Raw genomic sequence first — 19,646 nt, 5'->3', positions numbered from 1 at the left:
ATATGTCTCGGTGTTGGTCTTTTCTTATATCTGTTACTTAGAACCTGGAAATTATTTTAAGAGTCTCCTTTAATTGTATTATGCTTCCAGAAATATTTCCTCCATTCTCTCTCTTGTCTTTCTGGGTCTCCTCTGAAAGTTGGAACTTTTGGATTTGATCTCTAGGTCCCTTTCTCCCTCTTTTTCCCCAATATAGTCCAGCTGTGCCTTTTTTATTCTGTGAATTTTGTTTAACACCATCTTCTAATATTGGCATTTAATTTGAACAATCATTTTAAATTTTAAGTGCTCTTTTACTTTCTTTGTTCTTTTTTTCTATGACATTTTTCTCTGTGTATGCGCAGGTACGTGTGTGAGAGTGACAGAGTGAGAGTGAGAGTGAGAGTGAGAGTGAGAGTGAGAGAGAGAGAGAGAGAGAGAGAAGAGTCTTGGAAGAAGCAGGCTGCCCTGGGCCCTGAGCATCCCTGCATGTTCTCCCTGGTTATGCCCAGAAGGCAGAGGCCTGACTGCTCTTTACCTGGGCAGTTTCTCAGGGGTGTGTGTCCAGTGAGAAGCCTTAAGGAATGAAGTAATGTATCCCACTGAACAAAGTACAGGCTGCTTTTTACTTGCTATAGAAATAGTAAGTGCTTCATGCTCGGCTTTCTCCTCCCGTAACACAGTTAACTGTGTGTGCTGGCATTCACGAAGGCCCCAAGTGTCACCCATTGGGCTTGGGGGCAAAGGAAACTGTTGTGAACAAACATGAAGTAATAAAGTCCTTTGTTCTGACCCAGCAGTCTCATCTTTTCTGCCAGCTTCCATGAAACAATAACATGGTAGCTTGTTACCTTGTATGTATAAGATAAAATCTCATACCCTGCACAGTTCTTGAGAAATTCCTCTGGCTTTTTCTGAGTATATAAAAGTTTCTTTTTAATGTTTTTATACTTCTTTGAATTATGTTTCTTCTGGAGTCTACTTTGTTTAGGATTTTTGTTTGACTTTTTAATTGTGTCAGGTTTTCCTCAGTCACATAGGTGATTTTTTTTTTTTTTTGATAGCCCAGTCACTTAGCAATAGAAAAGCTAACACTGGAACTGGTTGGGAGTGGGGCAAGAGTTTGGGTCTTCTATTCCAAATAAAGAAATTTAATTATGATTTCTGAGTACCATTTCTTATCTCCAGACTCTGCTGCTTCTTAATCCAGCCTTTTTCCTAACTCTTTTCTGCTCTGAAATCTCACTTTGTGATTGTACCTTCTTCTATCAAAATTTTTCCTCTAGCTTTCTGTTTTCCAGGTATTTCTTGAAATCTCTTTATCTTTTGCTGATTCTACTCCAAGTCTTTGTGTTATTATGAGATTATACATTTTTATCTCTTCCATTTTCAGGAGAGGGAGGAGATCAACTCCTTTCTCAATTATACAGAGGTAACACACTTTTTAAAGACATATTTTAATGATCACTTGTTGCTGCTTGTTTTTATAACTCTATTTACATCCTTCCTAGCAACGTCATGTCTCTGTTTCTACTCCAATCCTACACTTAAATATAAAGCTTTATTATCTGGAGAATCAACAAAATGTCCAATAGATATTAATTCAAAACAAGTAATAACGTTCATAGAGGTGGGCTTATTTGTGTCATTTGGTTTAGCTATCAGAGAAATTTTTGCTTATTTTTACTAATTACCTTAGTAATTATGAGTGTAAATGCATTTTTAGGTAAATGGCATATATAAAGATGCAGTATGACTTTGTTTACAATTTTAAAAATTGCTATTATTTTTTTCCCTCTGCTAAACTGAATTGCCCATATTCTTAAAAATTGCTTTCTGTCCTTTACCAAAAATCATTGGAAGATTTAAATAATATATATAGGGGATGCCACAAACCTCTACTAGAGTAAGAGTTGTCGATTATTTAAAGGGCCATGCCAGACTTTTGGGCCACATACTTCCTGTTACAATTACTCAACTCTGCCCTTAAATAGCACAATATCAGTCCCAGCAATATAAACGAATCAGTGTGGCTGTGGCACAGTAAGCCTTTATGAACAACAAAATATGAATCTTATATAATTTTCACATGTGATGTATGCAAATTTTTTACAACCATGTGAAAATATAAAATCAGTGCTCGCAATCTGTACAGAAATTAGCTAACCCTCATGTTAGAATTACTGGTTTTATTAGCAGCTTTGTTAATGCCTGAGTACTGATATGTTTTTACTCTGCCCCATTCTCCTTATCAGGCAAGCTAATGAAGAGTATCAAATACTGGCTAACTCCTGGCGCTATTCATCTGCCTTCTGCAACAAACTCTTCTTCAGTATGGTGGACTATGATGAGGGAACAGATGTTTTTCAACAGGTAAAAGAGTTACATCCTATTTTGCTAATATATTTAATAAATTTGGTTATAGTGGATACATTTAGTTGAATACAAATACAATTCATTGAATAAGAAACACAAAATAGTTATAATAAATTCTGTGATGTGATTGAAATGATTTTAGCCAATGTTATCTTTACATTGCATAGTCTGTGCTGTTAGTATGGTAGACATATTTTAACTTTTACATCATAGAGGAAATACATTTTTTTCAAGCATATAGTGGTAGTTTACATGGATTGTCCTTAGTTCAATATTTAACTGTATTGAGTTTAGGTGGGATTTTGTACAAATTTATGAAATTTTATGTAAATTCAGTGTAAGTTTTACTTAACCCTCACTTCTTCCAATGTGACAGATATAAAGTATTAAGTATTTATTTAAAAGTGTTCTCTGTTACGGATTGAATTGTGTCCCTTTCAAACTCATATGTTGGAGCCATAACCTCAAAATGACTGTATTTGGAGATGCTGTATGGAGATAATTAAGGTTAAATGAGATTATAAAATGAGACCCTAATCCAATAGGACTGGTATCTTTATAAAAGGGGCACATAAGGACATCATATAAAGATAGCTATGTACAAATCAGTAAAAGAGGTCTCATCAGAGACCAGTTCTCCCGGCATCTTAATCTTGGACTTCCGGCCTCCAGAACTGTGCAAAAACAAATGTTTATTTTTTAAGCTACCTAGGCTGTATTCTGTTACAGCAACTCAAACAGACTAACACATTCTCATTTATTTACATAGTCTTGTCTGTAGAGCAAGATAATGAATTGTGGCATAAGGATGCTAGTTGTCATCAATTTTGTCATGGGTTGTGTCATCATCATTGCTACTATTAAGTGCACATGATCCAAGCACTCTTCGAAGAACTTAATGTATACGCTTTCATTTAGTTTTACAACAATCCAGTGAGAAAAATAATGTGATCTTCATTTCACAAATAAGGAAATTAAGGTTTGAAGAGGTTACTTTTCTAAGTTTACAAAGTTAGTGTAATGCAGTGCTAGAGTTTGAGCTCAGCAATCTGTCTCCCAGAGTTGTTGTTCTTATACTGTTACCCTACAGTGACTAATATTTTGTATTTATCACTACATGATTGGTGCCTTTCAAATGTAAAACTTATTGTAGTACCTGGCATTGATTATTTTGGTCTATTTTATTTTTCTTACATGTGACATTCTTTGGCATAATACTTTACTAGACCATTGAAAAGCATTTAATTCTGTAAAGAATTTAGCTCATTAATTATAAATGGGCCATTAGTAAGTATTTTTGCTTACTTGTTTCCAGATCAATTATTCATTCCTCTTTGCCAGTTTCTAGTTAAATAAGAGAAACTTTTTTTTTTTTTTGCTTTCAATATCCTTTATTCTTGGTCTTTCCTGTTAGTGTTCTTCACTTATTTCTTCCCCTAGAACTTTATTTTGCCTTTTGAGATGTTTCTTTTTGTTCACCTGTTCACCAATGTTATTGACTGTCTATACTCTGTAGGTGCAATGGCTCATGAGAAAGACATACATAATTCTGCCCAGAAAGAACTTACAGATCAGGGAGCTGATAGTAATAACATCATAATAATAAAAAACACATATACATTTGTACAGATTTTCCTCAACTTACATTGGGGTTATATCCTGATAAAGCCACTGTAAGTTGAAATATTGAAAGTCAAAATGCATTTAATACACCTACCTACTGAATATCATAGTTTAGCTTACTACACCTCAGTGTGCTCAGAATACTTAAAATAGTCTACAGTTGGACACAATCATCTAACACAAAGCCTGTTTCATATTAAAATACTGAGTATCTTTGTAATTTATTGAATATGGTAGTGAAAGTGAAAAACAGAATGTTTGTATGGGTACAGAATGGTTGTCAGTGTAGCAGTTGTTTACCCTCATAATTGCATGGTTGACTGAGAGCAGTGGCTCAGGCCCTTAGCCAGCATCATGAGAGAGTATTGTACTGTGTATCACTAGCACATGAAAAGATCCGCGTTCAAAATTTGAAGTATAGTTTCTGATGAATGTGTATTACTTTGGCACCATTGTATAGTTGGAAAATTGTAAGTTGAACTATCATAAGTCAGGGACTATCTGTAATTTCAGATGTTACAAAGAAAAATTACAGTACTATAAGAACCAAATATTATTTTAAGTAATTTATAGGTCTCCATGGAATCTCAGGAGAATTGACCTTAGTGATTATCAGGTGAAATGTTATTCCTTATATACTTGAATCCTCTCTGCCATATTAGGAAATGGTTATCCAGGTCCAGTCTTCTAGAGCAGAGGCTTCAAGCCCAAATATCTATCCTGGCCAGATTTGTAAACCAAATAAAAGAGCAGATTGGATTCACTTAGTTGCATTATGGTACATTCTTAACATATTAAACACATTATTAGTTCTTCACTTGCATAATTACATATCTTCTCTCCTATTTTATTAAAGTCTTTCTGAGTCTTTTTTTTAATAAATCTTTAATGGAAATACTGCTATTTCATTTTTCTTCTAACTACTGTAAGAAATAAAATCAGCAAAGCACTATGGAGCTGACTGTGGTCTCATTGTTGAGGAAACCGTATGGTGTGGATGAGGACTGCAGCAAGCTGGAACAGACAGACTTGACCTCAGAGGGCTATAGCTTGTTCCAGCTATGGTTAGCAAATGCAGGCCAAATGCATTTAGCTAGACCTGTTTTTTCAGGAGGAAATCCAAATATGAATTTTTATATGAAATTTTTCTATCTTAAAAATTTGGGCAACTAATTCAAACTTTGTGTGCTGACTACTGACTATATAGGCTGCCAGTGTATAGCCATGTAGATATATCGTTAACTATAATCTTTGAATTCTTTTGTATGCGTTATACATAAGTTTATTTTTTTAAGTTTGACATGGATATGAAAGTTGACATGAAGATTTTTTTTTTTTTTGAAGATTGTTTTTAGTTGAAAAATTTCCTCAGGTTAATTTAGATTCAGCAGAATTCTGAATATAGAACTGCTTTGTCTTTTCTAAAACCTAGCCCCTGGCTTAGCAATAAGAGTTACTTTTTTTTTAAATTTTTATTTATTTATGATAGTCACAGAGAGAGAGAGAGGCAGAGACACAGGCAGAGGGAGAAGCAGGCTCCATGCACCGGAAGCCCGATGTGGGATTCGATCCCGGGTCTCCGGGATCGCGCCCTGGGCCAAAGGCAGGCGCCAAACCACTGCGCCACCCAGGGATCCTAAGAGTTACTTTAAAATGCATAAAAGTTGTAGCAGTTAGTGGTTTTTATGGGGAATTATAATGTACAAAAGTAGGGAAGTACATGTTTTATTGAGAACTACTAAAAGATTTTTAATGCTGTGTTTCTTTTCTAACTATTGAACCACATTTTGTTGAACTGCTCTTTCTAAACTGACATTTTAAAACATTGTGCTTTCTGAAGATAATATGAATTCTTAAACTTGATGACTCTTGACTTATTGGGGACTTGTGGGGAAAATAATTTCAATTATATGTGATTTCCATGTAATGGTTGAAGCTAAGCGAATGATGACAGACCAACCAGTTAATGATGGTAGTGTGCTAGAAGCAGGTCTGGACTAGCAGCAAGATCTGTATTGTACCATGCTTTGTGTGGCCTTGAGGAATTTGTGCATTTTAATTAAGGCACAAGCTTCGAATTATAGGATTTCTTTTTTAACTCTAAAATTTTTAGGTATTAAACCTTATTAGGAATTTTCTGATCTAATGCAGAGACTTTTTACTTGTAATATGTTATTTACATGTTGGCTATAGCTATTTCTTCTGCACCCATCATGGAAACATACATGAACAAAGTCTGGAGTAGGCAAAACCACAGAGAAGAAAGTAGCTGGTGACCATGTGTTTCATTATCTTTAATCAGCCTTGCTGTTGTCCATAACATGCAAGCCCACTGTGGGTACTGCTGTATCTTTACTTTGATGTCAACTGCAATGACAATTTTTGCTTTGATTTTGCTTTACCATTCTCAGTATTGGGAAATGCAGAGCCACGTTGCAAGGCAAGGCCAAAAATCTGTTGGCCTTTATTTGAGACAGTTTTCATAATGCCTGGGCAGCAAGAATTTAATTTATATAATTTTTGTAGTTTGCTACTGAATGCAAATTAACCTAACATTTGTTTTAGGTATTCTATTCTTGATAAGCACCATTTATCTTTTTTTAAAAAAGATTTTATTTATTTATTCATGAGAGACACAGAGATAGAGGCAGAGACATAGGCAGAGGAAGAAGCAGACTCCATGCAGGGAGCCCGATGTGGGACTTGATCCTGAGACTCCAAGATCACCTCCTGAGCCGAAGGCAGACGCTTAACCGCTGAGCCACCCAGGCGTCCCAAGGGCCATTTATCTTAAAGTAGCATTGTATTCAATATACTTCAAAAGGAATTACCTATAGAAAATAATTTTGAGATATAACCATCTTAAGACAGTTGAATCAACAGAGAAGTTGAACAGAAAAAGACATCATTGTGGATTTCTCCCATAGCCTGGTAAATGCAGGTTGCTTAGAATAGAAATCTTGGTTTCTGATATAATCATCATTTTTAACTTTTTAATAGAGAATTTAATAATCTGACATTAATTCTGTTATGCATTTATATTTTTCAACAAGTGCCAGTATTTTAATAACTGCTTAAGTGAAATAGTATGTTACATGTAAAGGTTCAGAGAACTTAGCCAAATTCACAAGTTCTCTTTCCATCAAAGAGCATGTTACAAAGAGCACTATAGTATGTAACAGTGAATGAATACAATGATTAAGCTCTGGAAAACCACTTGGACTTTCATAGTAAATGCTATATTTTGAAAATTCATGCAGGAAGAAAACCATAAAATTTTAGATTAGTGTTTTATAAAGATTGTGAGATATTATGTATTTTTTTATCTTATGTTTTACAGCTCAACATGAATTCTGCTCCTACGTTCATGCATTTTCCTCCAAAAGGCAGACCCAAGAGAGCTGATACTTTTGACCTTCAAAGAATTGGATTTGCTGCTGAACAACTAGCAAAGTGGATTGCTGACAGAACGGATGTTCATGTATGTTTTTATTCCCTATAGTGTTAATAATAGGCTAATTAGTTTGGTTTGTTATAGCACTGTAGTAAGGCCACAGGATTCTTAAAATTACTCTATAAAACGTTTTCCCTTACCTAGAGAAAACTGTCTGATAGCTGTAAGCTGAACTTTGACTGAGTTAGGTGAATTTAAATGGTTTTTAGAATAATGGTACATTGATATTTTAAGAACCATTAAAAAGTGCATGAGTTAGGCACAAAGTAATTTCAGAGGCTAAAATAGATATTGTTCAAAGGTATTAGTAAAGAAATTCTAATTAAAAAGATGTGTAATTTTTATTTAGCTTTTGGGCAAATAAAAATGATATAATACTTTTCATGAGCCATGTGAGAAAATACTCTCATATACTGCTCTTGGGACTGTGGAATAACTAATTCTAAGTGTGTGTAATGTAATTTAACCTTAACAATCAATTCTACTTTTAAAATTTAACCTAAGGATATAATTTGAATTACATTCAAATATGTAGCAATAGAAATATTTTTTAAATAACATTCATTGTAATGGGAAAAATGGAAATAAGTGAAATGTCTAAAAATAAAAAAAATGTCTAAAAACTACTTCAGTGTACTGTAACATAGGCAACAATGATCTGCAAGTATATTTGACATAGAAAGAAGCAAAGGAGTAGATTAGAAAAATAGTATTTATAGTATGATCTAGAATTTTGTTATGAAGCATAAATATGAGTGTAGATATGTGGACAGTTTATTCAGGAAGTAAACAAACCAGAATCTTGGTGGTAGTTAATGTCTATGTGGAGAGCTCAAGGCTGCTTTATTCCCTAATCTCACCAGAATTTTTTGTAGTGAACAATTATAACCAGGAATTTTAAAGTACATTTGTTCTAGAATATATAATTTTACCATAAGGTGTAAACACATTTATTCATGCATTTTCTTACTTTTCTGACATAATGTTTCAGGCTTATCTACCTAATCTGCGCTGTGTGGCACTCAATTACCCATCTTGGTTCCTTTTAGTGAGAAATATTAGAACCAAGATCTTTATATACTTTGAAATTGTGATTTCATACCAATGCCATCTAGTTTTAAAAAATAGCTTTTATATTTTAGTGGATACCATCAAGAAAATGAAAAAACAACCCATAGAAGGGGAGAAAATATATTTACAAATCATTTTTTGATAAAGAACTTATATCTAGTATGTATATAGAAATCTTATAAGTCAATAATAAAAGAAAAACCCAATTAAAAATGGACAAAGAATCTGAATAGACATTTCTTTAGGGAAAATGTACTAATACAGGTGGTTAATAAGTACATGAAAAGATGCTCAGCATCATTAATCATTAGGAATATGCAAATCAAACCTACAGTGAATTAGTATCCCATACCCATTACGTTGGCTGGAATCAATGAGTGAGACAATATATTGGCAAGGAAATGGAGAAATCAGAATTCTCATGTACTAGCAGTGGGAATGTAAAATGGTACAGCCATTTTGGAAAACATCCTGGCAATCCTGAAATCAAGAAACAGTGTTACTATATATGTAGCCCAGGAAGTCTACTCTTAGGTATATACCCATGATAAATGAGAACATGTGTCTGCACAAATACTTGTACAAGAATGTTTATAGCAGCATTATTCACAATAGCCACAAGGTATAAACAACCCAAATGCCTATTGACTGATAAACAGATATCAAATTGTGCTGTATCTATACAATGAAATGTTCAGGCATAAAAAAGAAATGAAGTGGAAACATGCTATAACAAGAAGGTTGACAACATCATGCTAAGTGGAAGAAGCCGGTTACAGAGGACCACATATTATATGAAAAGTTCAATAAAAGGGAAATCTGTCCAGTTAGAGTAGATTCATGGCTGTTTAGGGTTGGAGGGTGAGGGGTTTAAGAGGGAGATTGCTGAAAGATTTCCTTTTGACATGATTGGAATGTTTTAATGCTGACTTTGGTGATGGTTACACAACCCTTTGGATATGATAAAAACCATTGAATTGTATACCAGGTGAATTTTCAGTTGGTGTGCATGTTATGTCAGTAAAGATGTTTAAAAAATGTTGAAATGTTAAAGATGTTAAAATGTCCCAATTTGAAATAATATATCCCTAACTCATCCCCCTATACTAGACGATCCCATGTTTTATAGGTGAAACACAGCATTTCTGGATTAAATATAAGTTATGGGGATGCCTGAGTGGCTCGTGGTTGAGTGTCTCCCTTCAGCTCAGGTTGTGATCCTGGGGTCCTGGGGTCGTGTTCACTGGACCCCAATGACATGCTAGGTAATACAGTAATTAGAGAACTAGACATAGTTCCTGCAGGGGATGGGGGGGGGGAACAGTTCATTAGATGCCAGTAAAACAAAACACAGGATTATGGGCTCCAGGAGTAGCAACAAGAGCGAATATTTGCATTTCCATTCCTAATTTCAGTTGACTGTAAGGGCAGTCCCACATCGGGCTCCCTGCATGGAGGCTGCTTCTCCCTCTGCCTCTCTCTCTCTCTCTCTGCCTCTCTCTCTCTCTCTCTCTCTCTCTCTCTCTCTCTCTCTCTCTGTCTCTCATGAATAAATAAATAAAATCTTTAAAAAATAAATATAAGTTATATGTGTGTATGTTAACTGTTCACCTACAGCATAGCCATGATTTTGGAAGCCATTTGTTTTTGATTTGTAAAGAGCTAAAGCAGTGTTAGTTCCACAAATGAAAAAAGTAGAGTGGCAATTTTCTAGAGCTTTGGTATTAATAATTCGAAGGACTGGAATATGATCAAGAGGAAAAACACTTTTACTTTTATTCAACTCTTAAAATTTTCATTTTGTGTGTTTGCAGATTCGAGTCTTCAGACCACCCAACTATTCTGGCACCATTGCTTTGGCCCTGTTAGTGTCACTTGTTGGCGGTTTGCTCTACTTAAGAAGGAACAACTTGGAATTCATCTATAATAAGACTGGTTGGGCCATGGTATCTCTGGTATGTTATTATACTATACTTTTTTCACCTTATTTCTTTGTGAATAGTACAAGTTGTATGGTTGTTGATTTTCAACAAAGGTGTCAATTCAGTGAGAAAAGAATAGTGTTCAACAAATTGTGCTGGAACATACTTTTAGGTAAATAAATAATGAACCATAAAACTTGAGTGCACACCACATATAAAAATTACTCATGGTCCCATATGTAAAACTAAAATTATAAACCTTTCAGAAGAATACAGAATCTTTATAGCACAAACATTAATCATGGAAGAAAAAATAATAAATTGGACCTAATCAAGATTAAAATATTTACTCTTCAAAAGAATCCATAGACTCATAAAATAATTAGAAAATATATGGGTATGGGGCATATATCCAGAATATGTGAAGAGTTATTGCTACCTAGAAGATAGAAATTTTTTTTTTTTTTTAAATAGTCTATTTAGGGCAGCCTGGGTGGCTCTATGGGTTAGCGCCGCCCTCAGCCCAGGGCATGATCCTGGAGACCTGGGATCGAGTCCCACGTCAGACTCCCTGTGTGAAGCCCGCTTCTCCCTCTGCCTGTGTCTCTGCGTCTCTCTCTCTCTCTTTGTGTCTCTCATGAATGAATAAATAAAATCTTAAAAAAAATAGTCTGCTTATAGGTAAGATGGCATATATACATACTAATCTTTCTCTCCCACTGACAGAACTATAAATCTGGAGTCAGGAGCTGAGGACTCAGCTCCTCAGGTATTTGGTGTTTCTAAAAAGTCAAGGTCAGCAGGTAGATCAGATAATACCCACATTCAAGATGACATTTAATTAGTAAATAAAAAAATTTCAACCTTCTGTATCTATAGTATTGGTTTTCCTTAACTTGAATTTGGGCAGTTTGAAGCAGTCAGGTAGCTAGAAGATACTTTTAGTTCTGTTTCGAGACTAGAAGAGATTCTTGTGTTTTTTGTTTTTGTTTTTTTCTATTTTCTTTTACTGCAATCCTTGGGCAATACTGTGGCAGAACAGTGGAGGCAGGGAAACTGTAGGAGCCAAACTCTTTAAGACAGGAACTTTTCTCACCATGTCAAAATTTATAGAACTGTATGCCAAAAGGGTAAAAAGAAAAAAAAAGTCAATTTTACTGTTTAATAATTCAGAAAATAAATAGGCAAAAGATTTGAAGTGATGCCTGACTAAAGAGCATTAGAAAAAGGACAAAAAAGCCCATCAGTTGTTCAACATGCAAAGTTACATGGTAGTGAACCTAGATCTTCTGGCTTGGATGTTCTTGTGGTCCAATGAAAGCTTCTCTTCTATATACTGACATATATCCTGTAAGCCACTTAGGGCAAAGTGACAGGGCCCTGTTAAAGAAAATATTGAACTTAGAAGCCTCCGGTTTATGGTTGGTGATTGATTGATTGAGATACTCCTAGACAAAAATCCATGTTCTACACCATGGGGATAAATAAAGAGGTTATGGTCTTCCACTGCTGGCTATTCAGTAGCCATTCTTAATCTCCCCATAATTTGAGACTTTGCAAAGTGGTTAAGAGCTTGAAAAATATGAAAGGCCCTTGTGGGGTCTTCTATAGAGGCCAAGATATCAATGTTGTAAAATAAGGTATACATTGAAAGAAAGGAGAAGAGGCCTGGTTAAACATGTAGCAGAAATAAGTACCTTTTAGGGGAATTGCTGCATTGAGATCCTACACTGCTGAGGAAAACAATAGGCTGGTTTTGTATCCTGAATCTTTATTGCAATTGTTTAGTAATTCTAATAGGTTTTTAGGGCATTCCAGGGATTTCTGTATATAAGATCATATCATCTACAATTTTACTTTTCCCTATCTGATTTGGATGCCTGTTATTTCTTTTTCTTGCCCAGTTGCTTTGGCTAGGCCTTCCATTATAATGTTGAACAGGAATGATGTCTTGTTCCTGATCTGAGAGACCTCCCAGCCTATCATGATTGAGTATGGTGTTACCTGTGGGCTTGTCAAATGGGTTTTTACTATGTTGAGCTACATTTCTTCTATATCCAATTTATTGAGAGTTTTTCTCATGGAAGGAAATTGAATTTTGTGAAACGCTTTTTCTGTATTTATAGAGATGATTATATATGATTGATTTTCATCTTTCATCCTATTACTGTAGTGTATCACATATATTGATTTATCTTTATTGAACCCTCTTTGCATACCAGGAATAAATCCCTCTTAAACATGGTGCATAATCTTTTGAATATGCCGTTGAATTTTGAGAATTTTTACATTTGTATTTATTCATCAAGAATATTTATCTGTAGTTTTCTTCTAGTGTCCTTATCAGGACTATCAGGACACTTGGTATCCAGGTAATGCTGGCATCATAAAATGAGTTCGGGAGAATTTGAGAAAGATTGATATTCTTTAAATTTTTGGTGGACTTCACTAGGGAAACCGTCTGGTCCTGGGCTTTCCTTTTTTGGGAGATTTTCTTCCTGATTCAATCTTCTTACTTGTTACTGGTTTGCTCCAATTTTCTATTTCTTCATGATTCAATCTTAGTAGGAAATCCTAGTATTTCTAGGAATTGTCCTCTTTCTTTTCGGCTATCAAATTTCTTATTGTATACTTGTTAATAGTAGTCTCATAATCATTTGTATTTCTGTGGTATGAGTTGTAATTTCCTTTTTGCTTCTCATTTTATCCATTTGAGTTTTTTCTCATTCTAGATAATGGTTTGTCAATTTTATCTTTTTAAGAAACCTTTTCTTTGTTTCATTGATCTTTTCTGTGACTTTTCCAGTTTTTAATTCTGCTCTAATCTTTGTTGTTTCCTTCCTTTTGCAAATTTTTGGCTTCTTTTTTTTTTTTCTACTTCCTTGAAATACAAAATTAGATTATTTCAGATATTCTTTTTTTCTTAATAGAAGCATTTATTACAGAAAGTTACCTGTTAGTACTACTTTTGTTTCATCTGGTAAGTTTTAGTATATTATTTCCATTTCTTTTGTTTCACAATATTTTATTTCTTCTTTAATTTATTGGTTGTTTGGGAATGTGTTCTCTAGCATATTTATGAGTTTTCTAGTTTCCTGCCATTGCATTTGAAGAGATACCTGGTATAATTTCAATCATAAATGAGCTAAGACTTGTTTTGTGACCCAAAATATGATCTGTCCCATAGAATGTTCATTGTACACTTAAGAGTGTATTTTGGGGGATCCCTGGATGGCTCAGCAGTTTAGCGCCTGCCTTTGGCCCAGGGCGCGATCCTGGAGTCCTGGGATCGAGTCCCACGTCAGGCTCCCAGCATAGAACCTGCTTCTCCCTCCCCCTGTGTCTCTGCCTCTCTCTCTCTCTGTGTCTATCATGAATAAATAAATCTTTTTAAAAAATGTATTTTGTTGCTTTTGAATGGAGTGTTCACTGTATGTTAGGTCTACTGAACTAAAGCATAATTCAAGCCCACTATTTTCTTATTGATTGTCTGGATGAGTTATCTATTGTTGAAATTGGGGTATTGAAGTCCTTAATTACTATATTGCTGAGTTTTTTCTACCTTCAGATATGTTAGTGTTATCTTAATATATAAAGGTGCTGTGATATAGTCATATATATTTACAACTGTTATATATTTTGGATGAATTGACTTATGTATCAATATATAAAAACCCTTTTTATCTCTTGACCAATTTTACTTCAAGTCTGTTTTTTTCTGATGTGTACATAGCTACCCTTTTCTCTATCTTCTTTCCATTTCTGTGGGATATCTTTTCCCACACTTCTCTTTGAAATTATTTGTCTCCTTGAAGCTGAAATGTCTGTAGTTAAGTCTTTTTATCCATTTATCCACTCTGTACCTTTTGAATGGATAATTTTTTTTTTAATAAATTAATTTTTATTGGTGTTCAATTTACCAACATACAGAATAACACCCAGTGCTCATCCCGTCAAGTGTACCCCTCAGTGCCCGTCACCCATTCACCCCCACCCCCCACCCTCCTCCCCCTCCACCACCCCTAGTTCATTTCCCAGAGTTAGAAGTCTTTATGTTCTGTCTCCCTTTCTGATATTTCTCACACATTTCTTCTCCCTTCCCTTATATTCCCTTTCGCTATTATTCATATTCCCCAAATGAATGAGAACATACACTGTTTGTCCTTCTCCGGTTACTGTGGCCAAGTTCAAAAAGGGTGTTGCCTGAGTTCTTCTCTGGGATTTTGATGGAATCTTGTCTCACATTTAGATCTTTCATCTATTTTGAGTTTATCTTTGTGTATGGTGCAAGAGAGTGGTCCAGTTTCATTCTTCTGCATGTGGATGTCCAATTTTCCCAGCACCATTTATGGAAGAGACTGTCTTCCAGTGGATCGTCTTTCCTCCTTTATCGTATATTAGTTGAGCATAAAGTTCAGGGTCCACTTCTGGGTTCTCTGTTCTGTTCCATTGATCTATATGTCTGTTTTTGTGCCAGTACCACACTGTCTTGATGAACACAGCTTTGTAGTACAACCTGAAATCTGGCATTGTGATGCCCCCAGATATGGTTTTCTTTCTTTAAAATTCCCCTGGCTGTTTGGGGTCTTTCTGATTCCACACAAATCTTAAAATAACTTGTTCTAAGTCTCTGAAGAAAGTCCATGGTATTTTGATAGGGATTGCATTAAACGTGTAAATTGCCCTGGGTAACATTGACATTTTCACAATATTAATTCTGCCAATCCATGAGCATGGAATATTTTTCCATCTCTTTGTGTCTTCCTCAATTTCTTTCAGAAGTGTTCTGTAGTTTTTAGGGTATATTTTGAGAACCATTTGAATGGTAAATGGTTCTCCAACCTTTTATTTTCAGGTTGTAGGTGTCCTTCTGTCTAAAATGAGTCTCTTGTAGACAGCAAATAGATGGGTCCTGTTTTTTTATCCAGTCTGAAACTCTGCGCCTTTTGATGGGGTCATTAAGCCCATTCACGTTCAGAGTTACTTGAACTTCTTCTTAAAGGGGAGTTTTAAGAGTCCCCCTTAAAATTTCTTGCAGAGCTGGTTTGGAGGTCACATATTCTTTCAGTTCCTGCCTGTCTTGGAAGCTCTTTATCTCTCCTTCCATTTTGAATGAGAGCCTTGCTGGATAAAGTATTCTTGGTTGCATGTTCTTCTCATTTAGGACCCTGAATATATCCTGCCAGCCCTTTCTGGCCTGCCAGGTCTCTGTGGAGAGGTCTGCTGTTACCCTAATATTCCTCCCCATGAAAGTCAGGGACTTCTTGTCTCTTGCTGCTTTAAGGATCTTCTCTTTATCTTTGGAATTTGCAAGCTTCACTATTAGATGTCGAGGTGTTGAACGGTTTTTATTGATTTTAGGGGGGGATCTCTCTATTTCCTGGATCTGAATGCCTGTTTCCCTTCCCAGATTGGGAAAGTTTTCAGCTAGGATTTGTTCAAATACATATTCTGGCCCTCTGTCCCTTTCGGCGCCCTCGGGAACCCCAATTAAACGTAGGTTTTTCTTCCTTAGACTGTCATTTATTTGCCTTAATCTGTCTTCATGGTCCCTTAATTGTCTGTCTCTTTTTTCCTCAGTTTCCCTCTTTGCCATTAACTTGTCTTCTATGTCACTCACTCGTTCTTCCACCTCGTTAACCCTCGTCGTTAGGACTTCTAGTTTGGATTGCATCTCATTCAATTGATTTTTAATTTCTGCCTGATTGGATCTAAATTCTGCAGTCATGAAGTCTCGTGAGGCCTTAATGCTTTTTTCTAGAGCCACCAGTAGCTGTATAATGGTGCTTCTGAATTGGCTTTCTGACATTGAAGTGTAATCCAGATTTTGTAACTCTGTGGGAAAGAGGGCTGTTTCTGATTCTTTCTTTTGAAGTGAGGTTTTCCTTCTAGTCATTTTGCTCAGTGCAGAGTGGCCAAAAACAAGTTGTATTGGAACACGGGGGAGTATCACTGGTCCGTCCAGCTGGTCTTCTGGGGGAGGGGCCTGTTGCGCTGATTTTCAGGTGTTAGCACTTGGGGGAGCTGCTCTGCCCCTGCCTGCTGCAGGGCTCAGCGGGGGTTGTTTACCCCGTGAGGTCTCAGGAGGAACAGCCGCAGTTGCTATGGCAACTCTGGAAGCCTGGATTCAGCCTCCGCAGGAACTATGGGGCTCGGGGCTCTCGGTTCTCCGTCCGCAGGGCCTGGAGGCTCCGGGGCGGGGCCGCTGATCTGCTCAGCTCGGGGCAGGAACGTCCTCGCTGTCCTGGGCCCTCCCGGCCTCTGCCTGTCCCGGGGGAGGCCGGATCCTGGGCTGTGTCCCGGCGCCCTGTGCTCCGGGGCCTGCGCTGGTGGATTCGCGCTCCCGCCCCGCAGCCCCCTCCGCGGAGCCGCCGCCCGAGCCCCTCCGAGCTGCTCCGGCCCCGCCGTGCGCGCTGCAGCCCTTAGGGAGCTCGGCGCACTCTCCCGGGGCGCAGGTGTCTGTTAGTGTCCCCGGGAGCCCGAGGGCATCCCCGCCCTCCTGGGTCCTGCTCCAACTCCCTGCGAGCCCCTTTCCGCCCGCCCGGGAAGGTTGGTGCAGCTCCTGCTCCTCCGGGACGGGGCTCTCCTGTCCTGGGGACACTCGCCCCGGCCTCAGCCCGGCTCCTCGCGGGGCCCCTCCCCCTCGGAGGCCTTTTGTTCCTTTATTTCTTTTTCCCCGTCTTCCTACCTTGATAGAAGCGCGAACTCTTCTCACTGTAGCATTCCAGCTGGTCTCTCTTTACATCTCAGGCCGAATTCGTAAATTTTCAGGATGGTTTGAAGGTTATCTAGGTAATTTGGTGGGGACAGGTGACCTGGGGACCCTGCTCTTCCGCCATCTTGCCCCTCCCCTGTTGAATGGATAATTTAATCCATTTACATTTAAAGTGATTATTGATAGGTAAGGACTTATTAATGCCATCTTAATTTCTGCTGCCAGGGGGCTTGGGGTTTTATTTTTTTAGCAGGAGAGGGTGGGGGGCATTTTGTCACTTTGCCTCAGTTGAGCATCTAGGAATTATTAAAACTGTGAAGCTTTCTCAGTGCACTTTGAATCTGGAAAACAATCCAAAATGACCCATGGGACACGAGTCTGGGAGGTGGGACACGTCCCCTCTGTCCAGAAGTTGTTATGTATAGGAAACAAAACCCAGATTTAGAACAATAAAATAAATTCCATACTCCCCACCTAGAAAAAAAAATCCATATATAAAAGGATACTGCCAGCTGTTTCTGGCTGCTTTTTATTCCTTTAACTTGATTATTTTTACAGTGTAAAATAATTTCTTCTTTGTGTAATTTGCTTTGCAGTTACCGTGAGGCTTACATCTTACAGAATAATAGTCTATTTTACACTGATAATTTAACTTAAGCAGCATACTAAAACTGCCTTTTACTTCTTGTTCCCTCTGAGGGGGGGACTCAGCTTTTCATACCTTCTCTTGATCCTGCAGAACTAGGCTGGGTGCTGAATGCTCTGGTTTGTGTCCTTTCCTCTCATCCTGCAGAGTTGGGTTGGTTTTCTGCATTTTCCCAATTGTTACCTGAAAGGCCTACTTTTATTGCCTTCGGAGTGTGCACAGGGGACAGCCACAGGATAGAAGGGTGTATAGACGAGGCTCATGGATATTGAGGGTACCTATGGGCCAGCTGGGGAGAATCCACAGTTGAAGTCTCTTCAGCTCTTAGGCAGGCTTCCTGATGGATTCCATGAAGTGGTTAGTAGAATCTACATTCTTTTGATGTGTTCCATTCTGAGGCTTGACTGCTATTCTCCCCATCAGTTCATTGCCCCCTAGTTGTACACTGTATGAGTCAGTATTCTGGGCGGTGTAAGAATTGTGTGTCTTTGTCAGTATTCCACACAGCTGAGGAAGCTGGGTGCTCAGTAAGACACTCTTACTTTCTCCGTATGAGAGATCACAGGAGAAGTTCTTTCTGGGCACTGAGCTGTACCCCTTGGGGGGAAGTGACCTAGGCAACTAAAATTCTTCTTAAACTATCTTCAGTGCATCCATTATTTATTCATTTTTATCATTGATCCAGTGGTGCTATGGCATGTCTTCGTTGGACTCAACTTCCACAAAGACACTGTTGTCCATAGGGGATTGTCTAAATCAGTGTTTTTTTTAGAGAGAAAATGGTAGAATGCTCTTATTCTGCCCTGATGATATTGCTTACACATAAGCAAAACAATAGTTCTTAAAAAGTCAGTACTGTCAATTTTATTACACATAGAAAGCAAGTTTCTTAGAAAATATCAATTGAAATTATATCAGGAAGAAAAATAAATTCATAGTAAACAAATAACCATTAATTAAATTTAACATTTGCAAATAACCCTTGAAAAGTGAATAATTCCGGTAGTTTCAAAGTCCTTTTGTAGCAAATATTCAACAACTACTGAAACCACAGCTACTGTAGGATGCTCTCTTTTATAAGGCCTTTTGTTATTGAGAGGAGTAGAAAGTGCTAAAGGGTGTAGTGTTAGTGGCAGGTACCAAAAAATGTCAAGAAATATTTCTCCCACACAGTGAGGACCCTGTCCTGAGAAGGAATACTTGTGGTTGGGACCTTGTTTTGATATAGAAGGATTACATGGGGAGGTGGTACTCAGGGAATGAGTACTGAGGAACCAGAGATGGCAGATTTCAAAATACAGGCAAAGACTGACCCAGTAAAATGAGTGGCTTTCCTTTGAAGTACTGATTGTGTTTCTTAGTGGCAGTGGCTCATGAAGAAATTAAGAGGAGTGAAGATTTAGGGGAAGAAATCTGCTCGAAATTGGTTAGGTTTTGAGAGACAAAGGAGGTATGGCCACACAGAGGTGTCATATTTTAAGGTAATAGCCAGTTTTCATAACAATAAAGAATTGAACCACTGAGCTATGTAGACTGTTGCTTGTAATCAGTTCACTTCAGGAAAAATGGATGCTATTCAGATATGAGCAATATCAATAAAGGATTAAACACAGTATCTTTGCATATGTATTACAAGGAAATAGTTTACAAAGGAGAGCAGCTTTTCCTACAGATATTGAAAACTTTTACCAGAAAAATTTTGATAGAAAGTTAAGTGAAATTATAAAAATCACTCTAGTATGGATAACGAAGTACTTGCAGGAAAGACTTTAAAACTATGAGAATTTAGAGATGGCTAGAAAACAGGAGGTGGTGAATGGCATATGACAAATCTTGCCTTTGAACATGGAATCAAAAATT

General features: G+C 37.2%; 1 protein-coding gene across 2 annotated transcripts in view; it reads left to right on the top strand.

The window, feature by feature from the left end:
• Positions 1–19,646, top strand: part of TUSC3 (tumor suppressor candidate 3) — a 224,278-nt gene that overhangs the window by 116,536 nt on the left and 88,096 nt on the right. For both annotated transcript variants that reach the window (XM_055335205.1, XM_055335206.1), the window contains exons 3-5: positions 2,235–2,352; positions 7,319–7,459; positions 10,318–10,458. In XM_055335205.1, coding sequence (XP_055191180.1) covers positions 2,235–2,352; positions 7,319–7,459; positions 10,318–10,458 — 400 coding nt within the window. The remainder of the gene's footprint in view (positions 1–2,234; positions 2,353–7,318; positions 7,460–10,317; positions 10,459–19,646) is intronic.

Source organism: Nyctereutes procyonoides, unplaced genomic scaffold, assembly GCF_905146905.1.
Source record: "Nyctereutes procyonoides isolate TBG_1078 unplaced genomic scaffold, NYPRO_anot_genome, whole genome shotgun sequence".
NCBI lineage: Eukaryota > Metazoa > Chordata > Mammalia > Carnivora > Canidae > Nyctereutes > Nyctereutes procyonoides.
This window is presented reverse-complemented; position numbering and strand designations above follow the sequence as displayed.